At 49.8% G+C, this 27015-nt stretch overlaps 1 protein-coding gene across 3 annotated transcripts in view; it reads right to left on the bottom strand.

The window, feature by feature from the left end:
- The window catches only part of LOC112544843 (protein phosphatase PTC7 homolog), a 95425-nt gene extending 70037 nt beyond the window's left edge, over positions 1 to 25388 (bottom strand). For 2 of the 3 annotated variants that reach the window (XM_075914700.2, XM_075914699.2), the window contains exon 1: positions 24892 to 25386. In XM_075914700.2, the coding sequence (XP_075770815.1) occupies positions 24892 to 25093 (202 nt within the window). In that variant the 5' untranslated portion in view covers positions 25094 to 25386. Of the gene's footprint in view, positions 1 to 24891 lie in introns of all 3 variants that reach the window. The other variant, XR_016348227.1, reaches the window with a different exon arrangement.
- Positions 25389 to 27015: the final 1627 nt, after the last annotated feature.

Below are 27015 nucleotides of genomic sequence, written 5' to 3'. Positions count from 1 at the left end.
TATTTTCTGAATTTTTCCCAGCCAGGAGGCAAAAATGCCGGGCACTTGGCAACCCTACAAACACTCAGAACCTGCCCGCCCCCCCAGCCCCCAAGCTTACCTGGTTCCCCAAGGGTGCTGGCACAAAATGGCTGCTGGCCAAAAGACCTAGGGGAAGCAATGCTTCCCCTGGGTCTTAGTGCTCAACCGCTCCCCTGTTCCTATCCCTGCACTCACTCTTAAAGCGGATATGTTGTTTTACCCGTGTTTCACGTGCACAGTTTAAGTCGATGCAGGGGCAGTGGCAGCACGTGGAGCAGCTTCTGGATCTACATCTTCCCCATGAGGCAGATCCAGTGAGGCAGCTTGGAGCTTTCTCCACTCTCACCCTCCCCCCCCCCCCCCCCCACATGCTGGCACTCCAACCTTGGGCATGGGGGGGGGGGGGGGGGGGGGAGAGACAGGTGCCATGAGGCTGCAACACCAGTGTGGGCTCCCCATTTTATGGGGAGGGAGGGGGCTGAGCTTGAGCCACAGACCACCTGTAAGGTGTCTGCAGACCACTAGTGGCCCATGGACCCCAATTTCAGAACCACTGATCTAGACCATCCCTGACAGATGTCTATCTAACCTGCTCTTAAATCTCTCCAGAGATGGGGATTCCACAACCTCCCTGGGCAACTTATTCCAGTGTTTGACCACCCTGACAGTTAGGAACTTTTTCCTGATGTCCAACCTAAACCTCCCTTGCTGCAGTTTAAGCCCATTGCTTCTTGTTCTATCCTCAGAGGCCAAGATGAACAAGTTTTCTCCCTCCTCCTCATGACACCCTTTTAGATATCTGAAAACTGCTATCATGTCCCCCCTCAGTCTTCTCTTTTCTAAACTAAAGAAGCCCAATTCTTTCAGCCTTCCCTCATAGGTCACGTTCTCTAGACCTTTCATCATTCTTGTTGTTCTTCTCTGGACCTTCTCCAGTTTCTCCAAATCCTTTCTGAAATGCGGTGCCCAGAACTGGACACAATACTTCAACTGAGGCCTAAATGAAGCTATTATTCATGATACAGCACAATGAGTCACTTTCGGAGCATACTTAGAAAGTTTATTTTGGAAAAAGGATAGACCCAACCTCCAGCTGAGTGAAAATTTGAACAGTAACATTGTCACGTTACTGGATTTTAAAGGGAGCAGCCAGCTCACTGCTGCACCCATGGGGGGGGGGGGTATTTGCCCCAAAGTGTATACAAAGTGGGCCATGTGAGGTGTCAAACAAAAGCTTATTGTCTTCTGATTCTATATATGCTATTCAGGTAATTGTATAATAACTGTACGTGAAGTTATAAACATGTACTCTCTATGGATGCTGGAAACTTTGCTGTACAAGGTTGAGCAATAGGCGAGGAATGCTCAGCATATGGATATGTTAATGAGTGGGGCTCTAGGGACAACAGCTCTCTAAAGGCCAAAGACACACCTGGGGAATGAAGCTATAGGCCTGGCCACTGACCATGTGACTCTCCAGCTTGGAAGAGACCCAGGAGGTATATAAGTGCCATCCTCCATTTTTGGTCTTCAGCTTGGCTCCGAATCACAGATGGAGCCTTGCAGGGAACAACGAGCCGGAAAGAACTGCGGACCCATCCTGACATAGGATGTAACCAGAGACTTTTAAGCCAGCAGTTATAACATCTTTGCTGCGAGCCTGCATCGAGAACTGGGAGATTCAATGCATGTAATGTACGATACTTTAACAACCTCGCTCTCATGCTTTTCTTTCTTTCTGTAATAAACCTTTAGATGTTCGATTCTAAAGGTTTGGCTCAGTGTGATTTGTGGGTAAGGTCCAGAGTGTAAACTGACCTGGGATCTGTGGCTGGTTTCTGGGACCGGAGAACCCGTTCGGGGTAGGTGAGATCGGGTCCTATAACCCCTCACCTGTGTGTTAGGCCCGGGGCTGTTTGGGGCATGGATATTGCTGGGGTGTCAGAGGGGATTTGCTCATGAGGCTTCTAGCTGGCCAGGTAGGCAGCTAAAGTGTTCGGTGTGACCAGTTTATGGCCTGTTTGGGAAGGTTTCCAGTCTGGGGCTGTAAGGAGCCCCCAATTTTGAGCAATTTGCCCTGAGCGGACGCCCTCAGCTGTGCCCACACCCGGCCCAGTCCGTCACAAACATGCAATTTACTCATCTACAAATGTCCTTCACATAGGACACCATTTGAAATTCAGCTCACAGGGCGTGGGGGGGGTGGGGGCTTTGTGCACTCCCCTGCCCCCAGGCCAATCAGGGTCTGGGGGAGCTGCGTGACGCTTCCTTCGCCCTGCCCCGGCCTCGCAGCACTCCAAAGTGCCACATGCTCTTTGCAGGGCGGGAGGAGGGTTCCCACGCTCCTCCACCCCAGGCCCTGATTGGCCTGGGGGTGGGGGAGCGTGCCAAGCTCCTTCCAGGGCATAGGTGTCTAGTGGGAAGTGGGGAGCAAAGGGGCTCCCCCACCCTCAGACCATTCCGGGGTGGCCTAGGGCTACTTCAAAAAATTTTTGAAGTGGCCCCCAAGGCAAAAAATTATTGCCCACCCCGGTATAGCCCATCAACATGAATCAGATTTTCCCCAAAATAGTGCACAGCCTTTCAGACACTAGCCTGGTTCATGTTAAGTACAGTATGCAGTATCTAAATCCCACTCTTAAAATTCCTTTGAACAGAATGAACATGGAAGTTCATCTGTTTAAGAAGTTGGAATAGAACTCCCCAGGAAAAAAAGAAGAATGGCATCCTGTTGAGATGTGTGTGGCTTTGGATAGAAGGGTGGAAGAACAATTGGCTCATTAATATGTAATTCAGAGGACACTTTTGGGCCAAAGAAAGGGTGAGGATGGAGTATAACGTTGTCCTTTTTGACTACTGTGTATGGTGGTTTAACAGCTAGTGCAGTGAGCTCACCCACTCTGCAAACAGATGTTCTCACTAATAGGAAGACCACTTTGATGGTTAACATCAATAGTGGACAGGCGGCTAGTAGCTCAAGTGGGGGGAGTGTTGAGTGAGGGTGCCTAGGACCATTCCAGGTTCCACAACTGTGGCGCTGTCCTATGAGGTGGATGAAGATTCGATAGTCCCCTGGGTAAATCTTTTTGTGGTGAGTGTAGCCAGAAAGAAACGCCGCCCCCCCAACATCCTTGGGTGAGAGAATCCTTGAGAGCGAAACTCTGTCTTCAAAGGCTCCAGGGCCTCCGGAGGTGCTGGAATAATAATGGCCCTGGATGCAAGACAGGAACCAGATAACGGCAATTGGGCCAGCAGGTGATAGGGCCTTGGGCTACCTTTGGCTGGTACCAGTATTGATACGCCTACACTCTGCCCCAGAAGAGGAATCTACTGCCCCATCAGAAAAAGGATGTCTGGCCCTAATGATTTAGTTACCTCCACCTCACAGGTGCAAATTAAGCTCTGGACCCCCTGTGGGAACGGGCGTCACAAAGACATTCCAACTTAATTGGCATTTTAATGGCTAGAGAAGCGTCTACGTGACCACGGGGATATAAAGTGGGGCCCTGTGCCCCACTCTAATTGGAGATCCACCCATATACCTGCTGATGAGGCGGTCTTGGACCCCCGAGACTTTAGGACACCTTAGTCTCGTACTGAGTGCTTCCCATTTGGATTGAGAGAAACACTGGCTTTGCCGGAGTAAGGATCGCAGGAGTGAGAATATATCTGCTAGGTGTCTATTTTTGCGCACATTCAATAAGAGCTCAGAGAGCCAAAAGGGTTTCATGGTACCTTTAAGTGACTTTTCATTGTATTTTCGGTTTTGCCTTTTGTAGTGGCTGTGTCATCTGTAACACAGCAGTGACATTTAACAGCTAAGCTTGCCTTGTAACAATAAAATAGTAACTGTTTAAGCTTTAACCTGACGACTCCTGTTGCTGTAACAGAACCAAACACAATCAAAAGAACTATAGCCAGTCGGGGTAAACGCAGTAAGAGCTGAGCATTGAGTTGTGGCGCCTCCATGGGGCAGACTCTTTGAGGCACCCGTCAGTCTCCCTGGCTGCCCGCTGCGAAGGGACTTTGTCCTAGCAGTCAAAGACTCAGGTGTGATAGGGCTCACAGATCACTCACTACCCCAGCCACTGGCTAACAGTGAGGTGTGCCAATACTGACACTCATAAGAACATAAACATAAGAATGGCTGTACTGGGTCAGACCAAAGGTCCATCTAGCCCAGCATCTTGTCTGCCGACAGTAGCCAGGGCCAGGTGCCCCAGATAGGGTGGACCGAAGACAATAATCAAGCGATTTGTCTCCTGCCATCCATCTCCAGCCTCTGACAAACAGAGGCCAGGGACACCATTTCTATCCCCTGCTTAATAGCCTTGTATGGACCTAACCTCCATGAATTTATCTAGCTTCTCTTTAAACTCTGTTATAGTCCTAGCCTTCACAGCCTCCTCTGGCAAGGAGTTCCACAGGTTGACTACACGCTGCATGAAGAACTTTCTTTTATTAGTTTTAAACCTGCTACACATTCATTTCATTTACTGTCCTCTAGTCCTTATATCATGGGAACTAATAAATAACTTTTCTTTATCCGCCCTCTCCACACCACTCATGATTTTATATATCTCTATCATATCCCCCCTCCATCTACAGTACGGCAGAATGAAGTAATTACTGCAAGATGAATTTTGAGAGAAGCCAAGGCTAGGCCTGATTACTTTAAGGAGAGAATAGATTCCAAGATCTCATGAAGGGGCTTGAAACTCTGGTCCAGGTGTCTTTCTGTACACCATGAAACAAATCCACACCACTTCTGAAGACAGGTGGATAGAGAAGTATGTTTGCGTCAAAGAGGTATTTGATACATAGCAGAAATGAGAACATTTCATTTCGGATTCTCAGAACCAACAAGGAACCATGCTGTCAGGCGCAGTAGGCTGGGCTGGGGATGTGTTAGAGCGCCATGGTCCTGAGAATCAACAGATCGTGGTGTTCGGGAAGGGAATAGGGTGGAAGAGAAAACATCCGAAAGAAATAAGGAAGCTATGTTTGACGGGGCCAAAAGGGGGCTATGAGCAGGGCTCGACAATCTATTGAATCTACTTGCTCGTGGCGGGTTGATTTCAGCCCGGCACCCTGTTTACCGGCAGCACGCACATGCGCAATGCAGCTCTTGCACATGCGGGGCTGGCAAGCGGCTTTTGCCACGGTTTGTCAAGCCCTGGCTATGAGGATTACTGTTGCTCCTTCCCTGTTGAGCTTTTCAAGGACCCTGGGGATCAGTGGGGTTGGAGGGAAGGCATGAAGGGGCCGCTCCAATTGAGGATAAAGGTGTCTCCGAGGGATCCCAGGCCCACTCCGGCAGACATTTGGCATTGTGGCATGAAGCAAAGAGGTCTATTTGGGGAAATCCCCAGCGGCGGAAAATTGGTTGGAGTATACAATGGTTTAGCTCCCACTCGTGGTCCTTCAGGAAATGTCTGCTAAGTGCATCTGCTGTGACATCATTGATGCCGGGTAAGTATGACAACATCAGCAGGGTTTGACGAACTGCGGTGAAAGCCACTCACCAGCCCCACACTGCGCATGCGCGCGCCGCCGGGCTGAAATCTACTCGCCACGGGCGAGTAGATTCAATAGATTGTCGAGCCCTGACCATCGGTGTTACTCTGCGTTGGATACACCAGTTCCATAAGCATATTGCTCGATCCCACTCCCTATGCGCCAAAGCACCACCCTATTGATATATGTAGTACATCGTGGTCATATTGTCAGTGAGGATTCTGACTGGGGTGCCCTGGATGCACACAGAGAAGCGCTTGCACACATTGAAGACAGCTCTCAGGTCCAAGAGATTGATGTGGAAAAAAGTTTCTTTGGTGGACCATCAGCCCTGTACTAGGTGACCGTCCAAGTGTGCTCCCTGTGGAAGCCATTTCATATTTAGCTATAAGCCATTCTGTATAACAGAAGCCATTTAAGTCTCTTGCTTCTGCACGTACGCTAGAGCGTGAACTCTCCTTCACCGATGTGAGAAAGGCCAGAAGGATGAGGCCTTTGGAATGCATTAGAATGCATTTGAGCTGAAGCTCTTACCAAGAAGAAACAGGCAGTAGGGAGTGACAACAGTCTTCTCTTCTGAATTTAATTGATGGATTTCTGTAATTGGATGCCCTGACCTCAGACTAGTTTGGTTAAGGGTCTAAAGATACTAGGATTGATTTGTATTAGCAGCCTTACTGGGCCCGGTCCTGCTGGGTTCACGTTTGGCTCACTTTGTGCCTTATTGATCAATAAAGCTGTGTGTTAGCCACCTAAACACAGAGAAGTCTTTTGCTTCAACATCCCCAACCGAGGAAAGAGGCATCTAACATAATTTGTGCCACGGGCTAGTCTCGGTGGAAGGGCACCTCAGCTAGTAAGTTATTGGGTTCAGCCCACCACCTGAGGGACACGACCACCCTGGGTAGGTGGGGGGGGCCCCCCCAATTTGCCCTCCGTACACACGCCATCCAGGCACAATATTCACAATGTTGTATGCAGCAAAAGCATAGCTGTGCATGAGCCACCACATACCTGTCCTTCAGCTAATGGGGCACACGGCCACCACAATGTAAGTATTTGTACCATGGGACTCAGACAACTGCAGCGAGGTCTTGTATCATCTTGAACCTCTGTAACGGTAGGTACGCCTGTGCTGCGGTTGAGTGCAAGCGGGCGCCTATAAACTCCAAGGATTGTGCTGAGTCAGAGAAGACTTCTGAAGATTGATCATGAGACCTAGGGATTCGAATACCACTTGCACTGCATTAATTGATTAGAGTGTTTCCACAAAGAAGAGGCCTTTGATTAGGCAGAGTGGGGAGTTTTGGGGGTTCAAGGGGGGGGTGTTACATACAGGGGGGCACTGAGTGCCCGGAAATTACTAATTTAATGTGACAAAGGTGGGGAGTTTGTTGTTTCAGAGAACAGCCCAGAATTGGAGCCACGGTGTCTGGGTCCCTGGTGACCCCGGCCCTGCTTAGATGACACGGCTGCAGAGAGGGACCCCAGCAACTGGCCGAGCTGATCCCAGCAAGGGGAGAATATTGGATGAATGAAAGGAGGCGGAGAAAAGGGGCCCAGGCGACCCTCTTACCTGGGGAGAAGACAATGGACTGGGGAGGGGCCGTTGCTGGGGATAGTGGAGGCTCTGCTGGGAGATGAGGGCTGTTTTGGGGGGGACAGACAGAGGGGAGACTGATGTGCAGGGTTGAGGGCCCGGGCCTACTGGCCTGAGAGATCCTTTGCTGTGTTCAAAGTTCAATAAACCCTCCTGTTTTGTGCTGGCTGGGAGATGCTCTGGTCTAGAGAACAGGGTGGCACTATTCCTTCTGGGAGGGGAGGCCCCGGGGCTCCAGAGTGAGTGGACTCCCCAAAGGAGCTCACAGCAGAGGTAGGCGGCTGAAGGCCCAGTCGCAGAGGCAGAGGGGCGGACCCCCCCCCCCCAGGTGAGAGTGGGCACCCCAAGAGAGGGTCGCTGCACTGGAGAGGGGGGTTCCGCCCAGGAGCCGAGGGGCCAAGTGTGGGCACAACCTGTGAGCTGTGACAGGCAGTCATCGAGATATGGGAATAGGATGATGCCCTTGTGTCATAAGTATGCTGCAGCCATGGCAAGTGTTTTGGAAAAGACCCTGGGTGCAGAAGACAAGATTTACAGTAGCAATAGATCACTTCCAATACCACATGCTACCTTTTTAACCTAAGAAACGCCTGTGAGCAGGGTGAATTATAACGTGGAAGTAGGCGTCTTGTAGGTTGAGGGCTGCAAACTAGTCCCCCTGGTCAAGCGCTGGAATGATAGATGCCAAGGTCACCATTTTGAACCGCTGTTTGCAGAGATGCCGATTGAGTCTGTGGAGGTCAAGAATGGGTCTCCAGCCTCCCATTCTCTTGGGTGGGGAAGTAGTGGGAATAAGAGCCTTTGCCCCTGAACTTATGTGGTACCCTCTCCACTGCCCCGAGGGTGAGGTGTTGTTGGACCTCTTGCTTTAATAGGACCTCATGACAGGGGTCCCTGAAGAGGGGCAGAGAAGGAGAGGGAAGTGATATAAACAGGATTGCATAGCCTGAGGTTATGAGCTTGAAGACCCCGCAGTTAGTGGTGATGGCAGCCCACCAATGACAAAGTGGTTTCAGACCTGGTCTTGGCGTTGACAGACCGGGGGGGGGGGGGGGGGGGGGGAAATCTTGCATGCCCACAACCAATACGTGAAACCTGCTACTTATTGTTCTGCTCATTGAACGTACAGATATTTTGCAGATGCTTCCTTTGAGGATGTTGCCTGTTATGCTGTTGATCAAATTCCCTATTCTGGTACCTGGGGTACACAATTTCACGGTGCCTTTGATATGGCACATACCGTTTTCGTCAATGGGGGGGCGGCTTAGACATGCCTAATTTTGGCAAAGTTGTTCTTGAATCTTTACTGGTATGGAGGACCTCATCAGGTCTTTTCGGCGAATATTTTCTGTTTGTCGAAAGGGAGGTCCTCTACTTTAGATTGCAGCTCTTTGGGAACACCGGCTAATTGCAGCCAAGAGGTCCTTCGCATTACAATTGATGTGGCGGTGGAGCATGCAACTGTCTCCGTGACATCCAGAGCTACTTGTAGGGCTGTTTGCACCAATGCATAGCCTTCCTGAATGACAGACTTCAGGATTGGCCACTTGTTGTCAAGCGAATGTTCCATGAGATCTGTAAGCTTTGAATAATTATCAAAATCGTAGTTAGCTAACAGTGCTGCATAATTGGCCATCTTTAGTACTACAGTTGATGAATAAACCTTTCTACCAAAAAGGTCCAAGCGCTTGCTTTCTTTGTCGGACGCAGCACTCTTATTTGGGCACTTTAGCTCTTTGTTGTATGGTGTCGACCAGAGAATTCAGTTTGGGGGTGAGAAAAAACAAAGTCCATGCCCTTTTGTTAGTCGGTGAGGCAGAGGCTGGAGTTTGCTATATATCGTTGACCACCTCCATAATAGCCCCGTCAATGGGCAGTGCGCTCTTTGCCCTTTGTGAAGGTTGAAAATTCTTGAGAAGACGATGTTGCTTCTTCTGTACCTCCATCAATTGGACCTCTTGGCTGGCCACTACTCTTTTAAACAGCTCCTGAAATTCCCTGAGGTAATCCATGGGTGAGGTATCACCTGGAATCACTGCCTTGTCTGGAGAAGAGGAGGAGTGGTCTGCGGGCGAGGTGTCCAGTTGTTCCTGTTCAGAGAGTTGGCCTTCCTCCAGCTCAGATTGCTGGGAAGGGAGAGAGGTGGTTTAAGGGAGTGGGGTGGAAGGATGCCTGTGGGCTGGTGCAGGAGAAACCATAGAACAACATCTGGAGGTGGACCAGTAGTAACAAGGGGTATGTGTACACTACAAAGTTAGTTCGAACTAATGGATGTTAGTTCGAACTAACTTTCATAGGCGCTACACTAGCGCTACGCTAGTTCGAATTAAATTCGAACTAACGGAGCGCTTAGTTCGAACTAGGTAAACCTCATTCTACGAGGATTAAGCCTAGTTCGAACTAGCTAGTTCGAATTAAGGGGTGTGTAGCCCCTTAATTCGAACTAGTGGGAGGCTAGCCCTCCCCAGCTTTCCCTGGTGGCCACTCTGGCCAACACTAGGGAAACTCGTCTGCCCCCCTCCCGGCCCCGGACCCCTTAAAGGGGCACGGGCTGGCTACGGTGCCCGTGCCAGGTGCAAGCCTGCCAGCACCCAGCCAGCAGACCCTGCACCTGGCACTGATCGAGCCACCCACCCGATGCCCCCCAGCCCTCCCGCTCTTCCCAGGACCAGGCTGGCGGCTCCCGGGAGCTTGCCCAGGACCGCAAGAGGCGGGCACCCTCCTGGGCTAGTGCGGACATCGTAGACCTCGTCCACGATGTCCGCACTAGGCACAGGAAAGTGGCCAGCTTGGCCAGGATAGCTGCCAGCCTGGCCACCCAGGAGCAGGTGTGCAAGAGAATCAAGGGGGTCCAGTGAGACCCCCGACCCTGAGCCCTGAGCTTACAATGGCCGTACTGGGTCAGACCAAAGGTCCATCTAGCCCAGTAGCCTGTCTGCCGACAGCGGCCAACACTAGGGACCCTGGAGGGGATGGACCAAAGACAGTGACCAAGCCATTTGTCTCGTGCCATCCCTCTCCAGCCTTCCACAAACCTTGGGCAGGGACAGCACTCCTATCCCCTGGCTAATACCACTCCATGGACCCAACCTCCATGACTTGATCTCACTTCCCTGTAAACTCTGTTCCAGTTCTAGCCTTCACCGCCTCCTGCAGCAAGGAGTTCCACAGGTTGACTCTTTGCTTTGTGAAGAAGAACTTTCTGTTACTAGTCTGAAGCCTGCTACCCATTCCTTTCCTTTGGTGTCCTCTAGTCCTTCTTTATGGGAACTAATGAAGAACTCTTCTGTATGCACCCTCTCCACTCAACTCCTGCTTTTAGAGACCTCTATCCTGTCCCCCCTCCGTCTCCTCTTTTCTAAGCTGAAAAGTCCCAGTCTCTTTAGCCTCTCTTCATATGGGACCTGTTCCCAACCCCTGATCATTTTAGTTGCCCTCCCTTCTCCCAGCCTCTCTCTTCCCCTCTCCCACCTCCTTTTCCCAGTCTCCCCCAGTTTTGTTCAATAAAGACAGATTCCATTTTGGAAGACACGTTATCTTCATTTTGTACGTCAAGAAGAGGGGCTAGGGAAGGGTAAGTGGAAGGAGGTGAGGGAGGAATGGGGCACGAGCCCCCGATGGGGAGGACTGGGCTGGCTCTGCAGGCTTCTGGGGGTGGAAGCTCTCCTGCAGCCCCCCAATTGCCCCCTCTCCCCAGATGGCAGCCTGCAGCAAGTGCAGCGGGGCTGATGGCCGAGTGCTGTGATGTGCCCAGTGTGGGTACTCCGGGCACTCCAAGCCAGGACTGCTTTGCAAGCGGGGCACCCCTGAGAACTGTCTGTCCGGGGTGGGGGTCAGGACCCTTTAAGCACAGCCCTCGGCTAGCCTGAGACAGCATCTCCACGCTCTAAGTCCTCCTCTGACGCCCTGCTGGCACTGCTTCCGGCCATCCTTAACCCCGGTTCAGGGTCCACTTAATGTGGACACGCTAGTTTGAATTAGCAAAATGCTAATTCGAACTAGTTTTTAGTTCTAGATGCGTTAGTTCGAATTAGCGCTGTAGTGTAGACATACCCAAGGAGAGCAGTGTCATGTATGCATTGGTGATAGATATTACTATGATAGCCCCCATTGGGCCACACGATATTATCAATGTCTATGATGATCACAGTAAGATCTTGTGGGGGAGGAGTGCCTAGAAGAAAAGGTGCTCCTATAGTCATTGTGATAAGTAGCACACACTGATCAAGTGGGAGATCCAGGGAATCTGACCAAGCCTCTTGAAGAGGGCAGAGGAGACACTGATATGTGTCAAGGTATAGGAGATGAGCGGTACAGGCCCGAGGAGCAGGGAGAGAATCTGTAATGCCTCCTATCAGTGCGATGATGCACATCTCCCACCAGTGCCAGCGGTGGAAGCAAGGGGGTAGGACGGTGCCGGAGAAAAATGTGATCGGTTCCGGACTCGGGGAAATGGCGGTCTGTCTATTGGTCTTAGAGCGTGCCTTAGCTGGTGCTGGTGAGCCCCTCGGTGCCGGCAGTGCTGTAGTGGCCTGCTGAGTTTGCGGTCCCCTAGATCCGAGCCAGTGCTGAAGACTGAACCGGTGCCAGTTCCTGAGCTGGTACGGGTGCTGTTGCCATAGTTGAAGTAGCCAGCACTGGCGTAGCACGGTGCATCTTGGCATACACGTCTTTAGAATGGGCCGGGACAGTGCCAGATGTTCTGGGCTTGTCCCTGGTGCTTACACAGCTTGGTGGTAAAGACCATGCAGGAGAAGCCCTTCTTTTAGCTGAGGAGTCTGTGACCGAGGGTGGCAAAGAAGGAACTGGCAAGAGCCAGACCGTGCACACAAAGAGAAGGGGCAAAGGGCATGAAGCACCTGACACGCACGTGCGGTCTGGATGACTACTGCTAGGAAAAACTCCGATCTGCGGCACCAGGACAACCCAACACCAACAGTGGAGCACCCACAGGGACATCACACAAAGAACCATCCAGTTCTGCAGTCTGGTTTAGGGATGTTAGCTATTGGTTAATTGAATAGTTGCATAACCACATGAATTCTTAGCAGTTAGTTGACTATTCTATAGTCCCTGGGGGCAGGGCTGGCAGCCAGTGCAATCTGGCACCACTCCCAGGGAGCCCCCGGCCACCCCATGCTACTGTCTCTATCCGAGGCAGCGGTGCAGGGTGCCAGGCAGGAGCCGGTCCGTGAGAGGAGCCAGTTTAAATACCAGCTCCCCTCACAGACCAGGTGCCTGCAGCCACTGCTACCTCTGATAGAGGCAGTAGTACGGGGTGGCAGCAGTCCCTGTTTTGGGGGGGGGGGGGGGTCCAAGCTCCCCACAGACAGAGGCTGCTGAGGGAGGGAGGGAGGGAACAGGGGAAGCTGCCCTGAAGCAGACTCAGCCCACAGCAGGCCAGGCTGGCCGCAGACAGAGGTTGCTTCATGGCCACGGGGAGGTCCCAGTATTGTTTCCAGCATCTCCATTCCAAGCCCTCTTGCATTTGAACTGTCGCTCTTTTAAAATGCTGGTCTCCTGTTTTCAAGTTCTGTAGGGCTAGTACAGGCAGTCCCCGGGTTACATGGATCCGACTTACCCCGTTTGTAAGTAGGGATCCGATGTGAGGCAACCCCACACTAGCTGCTTCCCCCCAGCAGACCAGGGAGATGCGAAACTAGCGCCCCCTCCCCAGCAGACCAGGGAGACGCGGGGCGGCTTTTCTCAGCTGACACCTCAGCTTGAGAATAAAGGACCGAGGGAAGTGAGGTGTGGGAGAATAAAACTGAGCTCTGGAGAAATGTTTGGCTAGAGTTTCCCCTACAATATGTACCAGTTCCGACTTACATACAAATTCAACTTAAGAACAAACCTACAGTCCCTATCTTGTACGTAACCTGGGGACTGCCGGTATCTCAATTTATTTAAAGATGACCCTTGTACCTTTAGTATTCTAGTAGAGTGGAATACTGTGGGTATTTCTATACTAGCACTTTTGTCAGTTAGGGGTGTGGGCAAAAAAAACCAAACCACACCTCAGACTAACATAAGTGTCACTGAAAGCAGCAATGGTGCTTGATGGCAACAGGAGAGAGCTCTCCCAGCAGAGTGGCTACAGGGGAGTCAATACAAAGTTACACAAGGCAAAAAGTAGGGGTGAAGAACTTCAGCTTAATACACTAAAAAAACGAAGGGGTATTTGAGGAGAGTGAGGTCAGAACAGCAAGGGGATTTCAGCATAAATACTGGAAACAGAGAGGGCTGGAAAAGCGACACCGACATTCTGGGTCCAGTCTATTCAATATTGTCATATATAATTTAGACAATGGCATACAGAGTATACTTATAAAATTTGCAGAGGATACCAAACTTGAAGGGATGCAAGTGCTTTAAATGAATTAGAATTCACAATAATCTTGACAAACTGGAGGAATGGCCTGAATAGGATGAAATTCAGTACAGACAAATGCAAAGTATTACACTTTGTACAAAGTACAATCAATTACAAAAAATACCAAGTGGGAAATGACTGCCTAGGAAAAAGGATCTGGGAATTATAAATGGATCACAAACTAAATCAATTAACAGTGTAATACTGATGCAAAAATCAGTGAGCAACCGTTTGGAATGTATTACCAGAAGTGTTGTAAACAAGATCTGAGAAGCAATTCTTCCACTCTACTCAGCATTGACAAGGCCTCAGCTGAAGTATTGTGTTTAGTTCTGGGCATTAGAAAGATGTGGACAAATTGAAGACGTCCAGAGAACAGTACTACAAGTTATTCGAGGCTTAGAAGACATGACCTACAAGGAAAGATTGAAACGCAATTGGCTTGTTTAATCTGGAGTAAGGATATTAAATTTAGATTAATCAACTAATTGAATCATTGATCGAATAGTCGATGCAAATCTATTAGTTGATAAGGGCACCGCCGCCTTTGAAATGTAGCAAGAGCCCTGCCGGCTCCTGCTACATTTGAAAGGCGGAAGCGCTGCCAGGTCCCGGCTGCACCCCTGCCTCCTGATGGTGCTTGGCGGAAACAGATTTTAAGCTGGCTCCCACCAGCACCGGCTCCTGCTCCCTGCCCCCTTGCTGCCTCTCTCTGACAGGGGCAACAATGGGGGGGAGGGGGGGCTGAGGAAGTAACTAGTTAAGTCGACAATCCGATGAGTATCCAATAAGCGTATGCCTAAGTAGTCGCTTACATCCCTAAAATGGAGAAGACTGAGGAGGTACATAAGTCTTCAAGCACATAAAATCTGCTACACATTTGAGAGAGTTTCGCCTGTTCAAGAACTCCTCCTAAATGGTAAGAGGTAGGACCACCAAATTAAGCATACAGCTTCCTCTTATCATGACTTAAAGTGAGGTAAAGTTTTGGTTGCGTCAGGACAATGGGATATGCCTAGAATAGGATTGCTTCTCATAAAACTTTCTAATGCCCAGAGAGAAACGAGGGTCAGGGCAAAACTGGGAGGCAAGGTCAAAATCAGGATCTTAGATGCCTATATACAAATGCAAGAAGTATGCATAATAAGCAGGAAGAACTTGCCGTGCTAATAAATAAGTACAATTATGACATTGTTGGCATCACAGAAACTTGGTGGGATAATACACATGATTGGAATGTTTGTATGAAGGGTACAGCTTGCTCAGGAAGGATAGACGGGGAAAAAAGGGAGGAGGTGTTGCCTTATACATTAAGAATGAACACACTTGGAGTGAGGTGGAGATGGACATAGGAGACGGAAATGTTGAGAGTCTCTGGGTTAGGCTAAAAGGGGTTAAAAAACAAGGGTGATGTCATGCTAGGAGTCTACTACAGGCCACCTACCCAGGTGGAAGAAGTGGATGAGGCTTTTTTTAAAAAACTAACAATATCATCCAAAGTCCAAGATTTGGTGGTGATGGGGGACTTCAACTATCCAGATATATGTTGGGAAAATAACACAGTGGGGTACAGACTATCGAATAAGTTCTTGAACTGCATTGGAGACAGTTTTTTATTTCAGAAGGTTGAAAAAGCTACCGGGGGGAAGCTGTTCTACATTTGATCCCAACAAATAGGGAGGAACTAGTTGAGAATTTGAAAGTGGAAGGCAGCTTGGGTGAAAGTGATTATGAAATCATAGAGTTCACAATTCTAAGGAAGGGTAGAAGGGAGAACAGCAAAAGAAAGCTATCAGATTGGTATGACATGATTAGTTCTTTACAAATCCATGCTGGCTGTTCCCTATCACCTTGCCACCTTCCAAGTGTTTACAGATGATTTCCATAATTACTTGCTCCATTATCTTCCCTGGCACAGAAGTTAAACTAACTGGTCAGTAGTTTCCTAGGTTGTTCTTGTGACGACGCGTTGGGGTCCCCCGCCTCCTGCACCCCCAAAATGGCGGGAACAGACTCCGCCAGCCAGTAGAATAGAGGTGATTTATTGCTTCTCCAGGATACAGCACAGCACAGATGTCATCAGGTTACAGGGCAGGCCTAGGATGCCTCAGCCCCCCTTCATATGGGGCAGGGGTCTTGGCTTCTAAACCCCCCAGCCTGTTGCTGACGCTGCTTCCTCCATGCTCTCAGACAGAAACTAACTAACTAACTCACTCTCCTCCAGCCCTGCCCCCCAGCCAGGGCAGCATCCACCTTCCTTTGTTCCTCTCCATGGGGGGTGGCTGGTCAGACAAGTTGAGACACCCTTTGCATAATGACTCATCCTGTTTTGCTGGGCCGTGGTACCAACTGCAGCCAGTGGGGGTTACCCCAGAGCCAGCAGCATAGAAACCAGCCAGGTACCCCCACTACATCACAGTTCTTATTTCCCTTTTTATAGATGGGCACTATATTTGCCCTTTTCCAGTCCTCTGGAATCTCTTGTGTCTCCCATGGATTTTCCAAAGATGATAGCTAGAGGCTCAGATGCATCCTAGAATACTCAAGGAGCTGATAGAGGAGGTATTTCATCAGGCCCTGGTGACTTGTAGGCATCTAACTTTTCTAGGTGATTTTTGACTTGCTCTTTTTTTTTTTTAACCTTCTAAACCTACCCCCTTCCCACTAGCATTCACTATGTTAGGCATTCCTACATAGACTTCTTGGTGAAGACCGAAACAAAGAAGTCATTGAACTTCTCGGCCATTTCCAAGTTTCCTGTTACTGTTTCTCCCTCCTCACTGAGCAGCGGGCCTACCCTCTCCTTTTAGCCTAACCCAGAGACTCTCAACATTTCCGTCTCCTATGTCCATCTCCACCTCACTCCAAGTGTGTTGATTTTTAATATACAAGGCAACACCTCCTCCCTTTTTTCCCCGTCTATCCTTCCTGAGCAAGCTGTACCCTTCCATACAAACATTCCAATCATGTGTATTATCCCACCAAGTTTCTGTGATGCCAACAATGTCATAATTGTACTTATTTATTAGCACGGCCAGTTCTTCCTGCTTATTATGCATACTTCTCGCATTTGTATATAGGCATCTAAGATACTGATTTGACCTTGCCTCCCAGTTTTGCCCTGACCCTCCTTTCTCTCAGCCATTGTAGCCCACACTCCCTCCCATTTCCGACTTATCTCCCAGGTCTCCATGTTCTCCACGTACCTGTGGGCTTTGCTCACCTGTCCCCCTCAAACCTAGTTTAAACCCTCCTCACTAGGTTAGCCAGTCTGTGTCCAAATAGGGTCTTCCCCCTCCTCAAAAGGTGGACACCATCCCTGCTTAGCAGTCCTTCCTGGAATAGCATCCCGTGGTTGAGGAAGCCAAAGCCCTCCTGGCGACACCATCCTCACAGCCAGGCATTCACCTCCAGGATGCACCTGTCTCTGCCCAGGCCCCTACCCGCCACAGGAAGGATCGAAGCAAATACCACCTGCGCTCCAAACTCCTTCACCCGTACTCCCAGAGCCCTGTAGTCACTCTTGATCTGTTCAGTGTCACACCTCGCAGTATCGTTAGTGCCCACATGGATGAGTAGCATGGGCCGGTAGTCAGAGGGCCGGATAATCCTCCACAATGCCTCCGTAACATCTCGGATATGGGCCCCCGGCAGACAGCACCTCCCGAGATGAAATGTCAGGGCGACAGATGGGTGCCTCCGTCCCCCTCAGAAGAGTCTCTGACCACCACTACCCTACGTTTCCTATTTGCAGTGGTGGCAGCAGACCTCCCAGCCTTGGGGGTATGGGGCTTCTCCTCCTCCAATGTAAGGGGCGATTCCTTATCTCCTGCCTGGCCATGTACTGGGGGATTAAAAGCCTGAGGGGAGCGGTGATTGGTGGGTTCCCGCAGGTGCCATTGTCCAGGTCCCGCCCTCCCGCGCAAGCCCATTGGCTGAAGCGGCCCTGAGGGACCCTCCCCTGCCGGCTTGCAGCTCCTGCACCACAAAAGGGCCTCGCCACGCTGTTCTGTTCTGCGTGGGGGTGGGGCTGTTGCTGCCTCACGGACGGACCCGACCAGCGTGGGGTTTGCTCCAGCTACTGAAGCGCCTGCGTGGGCTGCCTGCTGCGGTGAGGGCGGGGCTCAAGCTTCCAAAGCGCCGCAGGCCCCAGGCTGCCGACCCTGCTCTAAGCAGGGCCGATGAGAGGTTTAACACACCAGCGCTGGCGCGGGGCCTATTAAAGCTCGGGGACCGGAGCAGCCGCCCCGCTCACCCTGCCCTATATCCACTGCTGACAGCAGCATTGCAGTGGGCTAGGAGGTGGGGTTGCTGGGCAGAGGCCGAGCCAAGGAAGAGAAGAGAGGAGGGGAGGGGCGGTAGTGAGGGTTGCAGGATAGTGGGCAGGGGCACACAGGCCGGGTGGGAGGGACAGCCAGTCAAGGGGGGGGGGGGTTCAGAGGCAGGGGAGAGAACACAGGCGGGGCGGTGGGAGAGGGGGAGCTGCGGGAAGGGCACATGAGAGGGGGCATTGCCGACCGGGGGGGGGAGGGGGCACACTCTCAAAGGTGAAAAAGAGGCCCCCGGGCTTAGCCTCATCAGCCACCCCCCAGGAAGTACCTGGGGCTGCCCACGCAAAGCTCCCAGCGCTCTGGGGCCAGGCGCAGACTCCGAGCAGTCAGGCTGCGCTGAGCCCCTGAACTCCAGTTCAGTGAGCCGGCAGCCGGGAGCAGCCACCATGGCTGCGGCCTGCCCCGCCAAGCTCAGCGTCAGCAGCCGCAGCCGCCCTGCACTGGGCCCGGGCGCCCTGCCCTGCTAGTGTCCCAGGGCCAGGCACAGGCTCCGAGCAGCCAGGCACGGGGTTCCCAGTTCAGGGCGGCCTCCACGGGGCTCCCCACCACCCTGCTCCTCCTGCGGGCCGAAATACCGCCCCAAGCACCTGCTTGGTTTGCTGGTGCCTGGAGCCGGCCCTGCCTTCCAGTCCTAGTATTCTATGAAAACCAAACAGAAAAAAAGAGACAGAATCACCAGGGCACGTGTCAAAAGGCTTGCTGGGGGCGCGTCCTTCCCCTTGTCCAGAACTGCTCCAACCCCAAACCTCCTACCCCACAGGCACTCTTTAGGCTGGGGGGGGGGGGGGATTGTCCTACAAATCATGGAGGAGGGAAACAGCCAGCAATGGCCCCATACATTAGTGAGCAAGGGAAGTGCACAGTTTGCTGCATTCCTCACTCTAGGTGTGGAGTGCAGGGTGCAGAGAAACCTGGACTTACCCAAACTGGGAAACATTCACCCCTCCTCCAGCTGTACCTACAGCAGCCATGGAGAGGCATTTCTCTCAGCAGCAGCTTGGGCAGGTGAGAAGGCTTGGGTAGTCTTCTCTCCCCAGGGCAGCCTGCATACTGAAAGCCTCATCTCATGCCCCCCACCCCACAGCAATAACTTAAATGAAGCATATACTAGGGGTGTTAGATAACGTTTACTTTAGTAATTGTGTAGCCGCAAACAATTTTATTGGTCACACAGTTACTAAAACACTTGCCAGGGGCAGGGCTGGCAGCCAGTGCGCTGCCAGGGAGCCCCCTGACCCCTTGCTGCCTTCCACAGAGGCAGGTGTGTGGGGGGCAGGCAGGAGCCACCTTAAAAGCCAGCTCTCCAAAAGCACTAGATCCCATGGAGCTGCCTGCCCCCCCCCCATTCCTGTGCTGCTGCCTCCAGCCCCCCTCTGCTGCTGTCTATCGAATGGGGAAGGCAGAGCTGGTACATGCGAAGACAGGAAACATAAGAAGGTCTGTCTGTGTGTATCTGCATGCCTCTGACTGAGGGGTCAGCTACCAGAGACAAGGGATGTGAAGGACTAGTCAACTATCCAATAAGCAAATGCTTATCGAGTCCCCCGCTGACCCCAGGCTGCATGCTGCGCTGCCACTTTGATATGTACAAGAGTCCCCACTGGGCTATGCGGACGTGCCTATCAACTGGTCGAGTAGTTGATGGAAATTCCATTGACTACTCGACTAGTAAATTAACCAATATTTAACATCCTTACCAGAGACTACAGCTCTTTTTTTCCCTCTTCAAGCTCTTTTGGGGCAAAAGAGCTTGAGGTACCCCTGGGGGTGGTTTCAAATGTTCACCCCTGTTTTTTTATGCATCAAAAAGCAGTTAATGGTGGCAGCAAATTCCACAAAATTTGGGTATTAGGATTTTGTGGGGGGAAGTTTTTGTACCTGTGCCTGTAGAGGCAAGGTTTTGAAACTCTTGCAGTCCCCCACTTTCTGCATTCAGCATGCCAGAGTAGGAAACAGCCTTGACACCCTTATTGGCTGGAATCTAGCCAATTAGGAGCAGTGGGCAGTGCCTGGAACCAGCATGAAAACAAGTGACCCCCCCGCCCCCCGCTTAAGCCGAGACCCTGTGCCCCAGCCCCCTCACTCACCACCTTCACCAAGACCCCCACACCCCCTCCACTCACCGCCCTGCCGAGACCCCTCTCTCTTGGCCAGACACCCTACCCCAGCCTGCTCCTGCACACTCCCTTGCTCCTGCAAACCCTGTCGGCCAGACACCCTATTCACCCCCAGCCAACTCCTCCACCCAGCCTTGCACCTGCCTCCTCCCCCACCAGCCAGATACCCTATTGCCAACCTGCTCCTGCACCCTATTTTCCATGCAGACCTTGCACCCTCAACCCCTCCTGCACCCCCATCCCTATCCCACACACTTAACCCCTCATTTTTGCCACCGTGCCCCCCCCCCCCCACACCAGAGCCTAGAGGGCCAACAAAATCCACTAACCCTGGATCCCCAGAAGAGTTCATCTGGCCTGAGGCCTTGAACCTCAGCCCTCCCCATCTCTTCCCCCACCATGGGGCTGGAGCACCAGGGGAGTGAGATGTTTCAGTCTGGAAGCCACATTAGTGAAGGTTGGGGTGGTTTTGGAGGGTTTTTTGGTTTGGTTGGGTTTTTTTTTTTTTGCTTCTCGCTTGTGTGGTCTCCGACTGATTTTTCTGTGGGTGAGCGCCCCCCCCCCCAAAAAAAGGTTCCCGATCCCTACCATAAATAAAGAATGTTGAAACCTTTTGTGTTGGACATAATATGTTACTTTATTTAAAAATGAAGCCTGGCCAACAAGCCCCCAATTGGGGCCCAGCCCACATCTGGCTGCAGCATCATAACACTCCTGCACCCCCACACACCCAACCTTGTGCCCTGAGTCCATCATACACCCAAACACCCTGCCCGGAGCTCCTCATACACGTCAACCCAGACTCCAGCACCCTCACATACCCAACCCCCGCCATAAGATTGACAGAAGACATTGTGAATGCATGCATTAAGCTGGATTTGACCAGTTGTGATGTAAACTCTAAAGAAATGTGTGAAAAGATGCAACAGCAGAAGTCCCATTAAATAAAGTCTGTGAGTACAATGTTTCATCTATGCTATTATTAATCATGTCAATTATCAATAGTATTAAGTTGTATATTTTCAGTTATGCAAATAGGCATTCTTATACAGTTCTTTGTTGACCACTTGTTCTGAATTTTGATGTAGTTTGGCTCTTTGGTTTGAAAAGGTTGTTGATCCCTGGTCTAGATGATATTTAGTCATGCTCCTGTGCAGATGAATTATCAAGAGCCCTCCCAGTCCTGTATTTCCATGATTTCAAGCAGTATGGATTGAGACATTAAAAATTCATCCTGATTTCTAATGTCTGCAGAGCATGAAGTAATTCTTAAGTTATTGGTACATTTTAATGTTACAAAAGCAATAAAAGACCAACAAAGATGACTTCTTCTATAAATTCTATTAGTCTGCCAACAATTTTCTGTTTCACTTACCTGTAACATTTGGATTTGCAGCAAAGTCAAAATTCTGTGTTTGCATTAATTTTCATGGCAGCGTGGTGGCAATGACAAATTCAGTATTGTAATTCTCTGCTGAGCCCCGCAGGAAGATAAGATGTGCTGGGAAAAGAACAGCACATCTATATCATATCAGTGCTTTTTTTTGTTTGTTTGCTTTATAAACAAAACAAACAAAAAAAGGTGCCAGTACTCCAGGGGAAAAGCTGTTGAGCAAAAGAAACAAAAACCAAAACAAAAAAACCCCAAAAACCAGAACACCTGGTGGTGGGCCTGTCATTGTCCTAAGAGACACGGCCCCTTTAAGACGGCCATTTTCATTACAGAGGTGCCAGTACACTCCGTTCTTTCCAGGTAAGCTCTGACTGGAGGTGCCAGTACTGCCTACTGGGCAGTACCATAAAAAAAAAAAAAAAAAAAAAAAAAAAAAACACAACCACACCACTTTATGGTATGGCTACCATACGTGGTACAACAAAATGAAGAGTCAGGGAGTAGAGACGTGCCTTCTTCCTTTCACTCACACACAGACACAGACACACACAGACACCGTGCCAAGTTCACCTATCTGGAAAACAATTATCAGAGGGGTAGCCGTGTTAGTCTGAATGATTTCTTTGCTTCAGTCTTCACGGCTGAGGATGTTAGGGAGATTCCCAAACCTGCACTGTCCTTTGTGGGTGATGAATCTGAGGAACTGTCCCGGATTGAAGTGTCATTAGAGGTGGTTTGGGAACAAATTGAAAAAAACTTAACGTGAACAAATCACCGGGACCGGATGGCATTCAGCCAAGGGTTCTGAAAGAACTCAAATGGGAAATTGCGGAACTAGTAACTCTGGCTTGTTGCCATGGGATAAGAGGGAAGGTCCTTTCATGGACTGAGAACTGGTTAAAAGACAGGAAACAAAGGGTAGGAATAAATGGTAAATTCTCAGAATGGAGAGGGGTAACTAGTGGTGTCCCCCAAGGGTCAGTCCTAGGACCAATCCTTTTCAACTTATTCATAAATGATCTAGAGAAAGGGGTAAGCAGAAAGGTGGCAAAGTTTGAGGACGATACTAAACTGTTCAAGATAGTCAAGACCAAAGCAGAGTGTGAAGAACTTCAAAAAGATCTCACCAAACTGAGTGACTGGGCAACAAAAAGGCAAATGAAATTTAATGTGGATAAGTGTAAAGTAACACACACTGGAAAAAATAACCCCAACTATACATACAATATGATGGGGGCTAATTTAACTACAACTAATCAGGAAAGAGATCTTGGAGTTATCGTGGATAGTTCCCTGAAAACGTCCACGCAGTGTGCAGCGGCAGTCAAAAAAAGCCAATAGGATGCTAGGAATTATTAAAAAAGGGATAGAAAGTAAGACGAAGAGTATCTTAGTGCCCCTGTATAGAACTATAGTACGCCCACATCTTGAATACTGTGTACAGATGTGGTCTCCTCACCTCAAAAAAAAGATATTTTGGCATTAGAATAGGTTCAGAAAAGAGCAACACAAATGATTAGGAGTTTGGAATGGGTCCCGTATGAGGAGAGGCTAAAGAGACTGGGACTTTTCAGTTTAGAAAAGAGGAGACTGAGGGGTGATATGATTTTATATACCTCTATCATGAGTGGTGTGGAGAGGGTGAATAAAGAAAAGTTATTTACTTGTTCCCATAATATAAGAACTAGAGGACACCAAATGAAATGAATGGGTGGCAGGTTTAAAATTAATAAAAGAAAGTTCTTCACACAGCCAACCTGTGGAACTCCTTGCCAGAGGAGGCTGTGAAGAGCTAGATAATTTCATGGAGGTTAGGTGCATAAAAGACTATTAGCCAGAGGGTAAGTAATGGTGTCCCTGGCCTCTGTTTGTCAAAGGGTGGAGAAGGATAGTAGGAGACAAATTGCTTGATCATTGTCTTCGGTCCACCCCCTCAGGTGTACCTAGTACTGGCCACTGTCAGTAGACAGGATATTGGGCTAGATGGACCTTTCGTCTGACCCAGTACGGCCTTTCTTATGTGTGTGCATAAACAACGAGAAGTCCTGTGGCACCTTATAGACTAAGAGATTTATTGGAGCATAAGCTTTCATGGGTAAAGACCCACTTCAGCAGATGCATCATAAGGTGCCAGAGGATTTCGTGTTTATCTGGAAGACAAGTTTCCCCAGGTGCTTCATTTGTGCGGAGCTTGAACACTGAACATTCGGTCATCCATCAGCAGTGGAGTTGTACAATAAGTTGTACAAACAACCAATAAGGGTAACGGTCACAGTACAGAAGTCTGGCAGCTACTTTTAATGGGAAAAAATAGTCAAAACAAACGTCGTGGAAAAGATTGCAAAGTACTGAACACACCCATGACCCATGTCTCCTGAACAGCCACAGTATCATCCATGGCTCCCTTAAAGGTGAATGGCAACATTATTTCCTATCACCAACTTACATGTATGAGAGGGGTAGCTGTGTTAGTGTGCATCTGCAGAAGTGATGAGGAGTCCTGTGGCACCTTATAGAGTAACTGAAGTGTTGGAGCATAAGCTTTTGTGGGCAAAGACCCACTTCATGCATCTGACGAAGTGGGTCTTTGCCCACAAAAGCTTATGCTCAAACACTTCAGTTATAGAGTGACTAAGGTGCCACAGGACTCCTCGCTGCTTTTGCAACTTAAATGTGTTTCTGAACTAATGTTTTGGTCGTATCATGTAATCAGGTTATCACTGAAGTGCCACATTCTGAAGTATTACCAATATCACAAAGTTATGACATATTCCAACACAAGCCCACTATTGTGGCCTAATAAGGCTAAAAATTTATTAAGATATTTTTAGTACTATAAAGTTACAGTGCAAACCTGTTTCAACTGCTGAAAAGCTCAACTGCTGAACTTTTCTGATTTAAAAAAAAAAAAAGTCAACTTTAACCATGTCTGGAGAAGGTAATGTATGTCCACAATACAGCTATTTACACCCTGACAATTACCCAAAGTTAGTCTCTGCTCATGATGACATTTCAATTAGCATAGTCCTATGTATAAATCAAAACTGCTACACTGTGTAATCAAGGTAAACCAGGTGCTGAAAGTGAAAGGTGACACTTAAAACCCATCTCAATGTCACTTTGCCTTTCAAGTGACAGGGATATAGTGTGTCTTGAAAACAGGAAGTATCTCTTTCAATGAGTCTGTTAAAGGTATTTACACCACTGAAGTTGTAACCACTGACACAAAAGAGAGCTACCTTTGTGCTTTTAACACACAACAGGCCTTGCAATTATAAAATAGATCCCAAAGGCTGGGCCTAATTATCCAGCAGCCACTCCACTCCCCCAAGGCCTTCTCCGGGCTAGGAACGGCAGTACCTGCCAGCCCCTGCATGAAACCATGTACAAAAAAGAGTATTTGCCAAGAGATTTAAGTTTTGGTGTCCATAGCGCAAGTGACTCCGGCATTCGGGGGGGGGGGGGGGGGCGGCATTGCAGAACCTGGGCCATGCTGGCAGTGGAGAAGGAGGTCAGGGGCAGGTTCTGCAGGCACTTACCGAGCACATCGGCTGACCGGTGCCTAGCCACGAAGCAGGCGTCATCCCCGTAGCACATGCCTTTCTTGAGGATGCCCTTGCGGAAGTCTTTGCCGAAGCCGCAGCTAGCGGTCATCAGGCTGTAATCGCGGGAGTCCGTTTGCGAGAGGCCGCCCAAGACGGCCCGGGCCATCACCCGGCCATAGGACAGCAACGAGAACATGGCGCGGGCAACCCAGCAGCCAGCACGAAGGGGGCCGAGATCACTTGAGCTACAGCAGCCCGCTCCAGCTTCTCCCTGCTACCGAACCAGGCTGCCCCTCTGCGCCAGCGTCCTGACCCCCGCGCCTCCCCGGGCCTCAGAACCGAGTCCTCCCTTACAACCGGATCCCCCTTCGTCCCTTTCTGCGCCCCGCCACCATCTTCCGTTAACACGCTTCGGAGTTCAAGCCTGGACAGCAGCGACGACTACGGGGAGAGAGTGAGGTCAACTCCGCCCCTAGTTCAGAACCCGCTTCGCAGGCTAGGGCCACGCCCACAGCATCCGGGACCTCCCTATGAACTCGCAAAATATACAGGCGTCCTACTGGGTCTCCATTGGCTGCCGTCCTCAATGTATTTGCATAAAAAGCAACCAATATGTCCGCGACTCCCATAGGCTCTGTTTCTAAAGGGGATTTGTACCCCAACTATGCCACAGACGTACAGACTACAACTACCAGGTACAATACATGAAAAGTGCTCCTCTTGATCAATGGTCTGGCCGGAGCACAGTCTCCTCGAATGTGTAGTTCCCCATAGACCTTGACCAATCAGGGCCTGGGAGCGGAGAGCACGTAAAGTCTTTCATTTCCTGTCCCCAGCCTGCCAGGGGTGCACAGCAGCTAAAGACACACACCAGCTGCCATGCGCTCCCTCACGCACAGACATTGATTGGCTTGCGGGTAGTGGAGCATGTGAGGTTTTATCTCGCTAGGTGCCTACACCAGGGGTTCCCAACCTCTTTCATGCCCCGCGCCCCCTTGACAAACTTCTCATATCCCCTGGGGGTACACATACCCCAGGTTGGGAACCCCTGGTCTAGACAGAACCAATAGTTGTTTAAAAGAGCTGGGCTATGTCTACATTGGCGGGTTCTTGCGGAAGAACCCACAGAGCATCCACACACCCCACCCACTCTTGCACAAGAAGATTTACAGTAAAGCAACCGAACAGAGGCCTTCTTCCACAAGAAGGCAGTGTGGATGGACAACACTTTTTATTTCAGAAGGTTGAGAAAGCTACAGGGGAGGGGAAGCTGTTCTAGATTTGATCCTAACAAACACGGAGGAACTGGTTGAGAATTTGAAAGTGGAAGGCAGCTTGGGTGAAAGTGATCATGAAATCATAGAGTTCACAATTCTAAGGAAGGGTAGAAGGGAGAACAGCAAAATAGAGACAATGGATTTCGGGAAGGTGGATTTTGGTAAGCTCAGAGAGCTGATAGGTAAGGTCCCATGGGAATCGAGACTGAGAGGAAAAACAACTGAGGAGAGTTGGCAGTTTTTCAAAGGGACATGGTTAAGGGCCCAAAAGCAAGCTATTCCGCTGTGTAGGAAAGATAGAAAATATGGCAAAAGACCGCCTTGGCTTAACCAAAAGATCTTGCATGATCTAAAAATAACAAATGAGTCCTATCAAAAATGGAAAGTAGGACAAATTACAAAGGATGAATATAGGCAAACAGCACAGGAATGAAGGGGCAAGATTAGAAAGGCAAAGGCACAAAATGAGCTCAAACTAGCTATGGGAATAAAGGGAAACAAGAAGACTTTTTATAAACACATTAGAAGCAAGTGGAAGACCAAGGACAGGGTAGGCCCGCTGTTCAGTGAGGAGGGAGAAACAGTAACAGGAAACTTGGAACTGGCAGAGATGCTTAATGACTTCTTTGTTTCAGTCTTCACCGAGAAGTCTGAAGGAATGGCTAACACAGTGAATGCTAGTGGGAAGGGGGTAGGTTTAGAAGCTAAAATAAAAAAGAACAAGTTAAAAATCACCTAGAAATGTTAGATGCCTGCAAGTCACCAGGGCCTGATGAAATGCATCCTAGAATACTCAAGGAGCTGATAGAGGAGCTATCTGAGCCTCTAGCTATCATCTTTG

Source organism: Pelodiscus sinensis, chromosome W (genome assembly GCF_052426305.1).
Source record: "Pelodiscus sinensis isolate ZL-2025 chromosome W, ASM5242630v1, whole genome shotgun sequence".
Taxonomy (NCBI): Eukaryota; Metazoa; Chordata; order Testudines; family Trionychidae; genus Pelodiscus; species Pelodiscus sinensis.
Note: the sequence above shows the minus strand (reverse complement) of the source record. Positions and strands in the feature narration are given on the sequence as shown.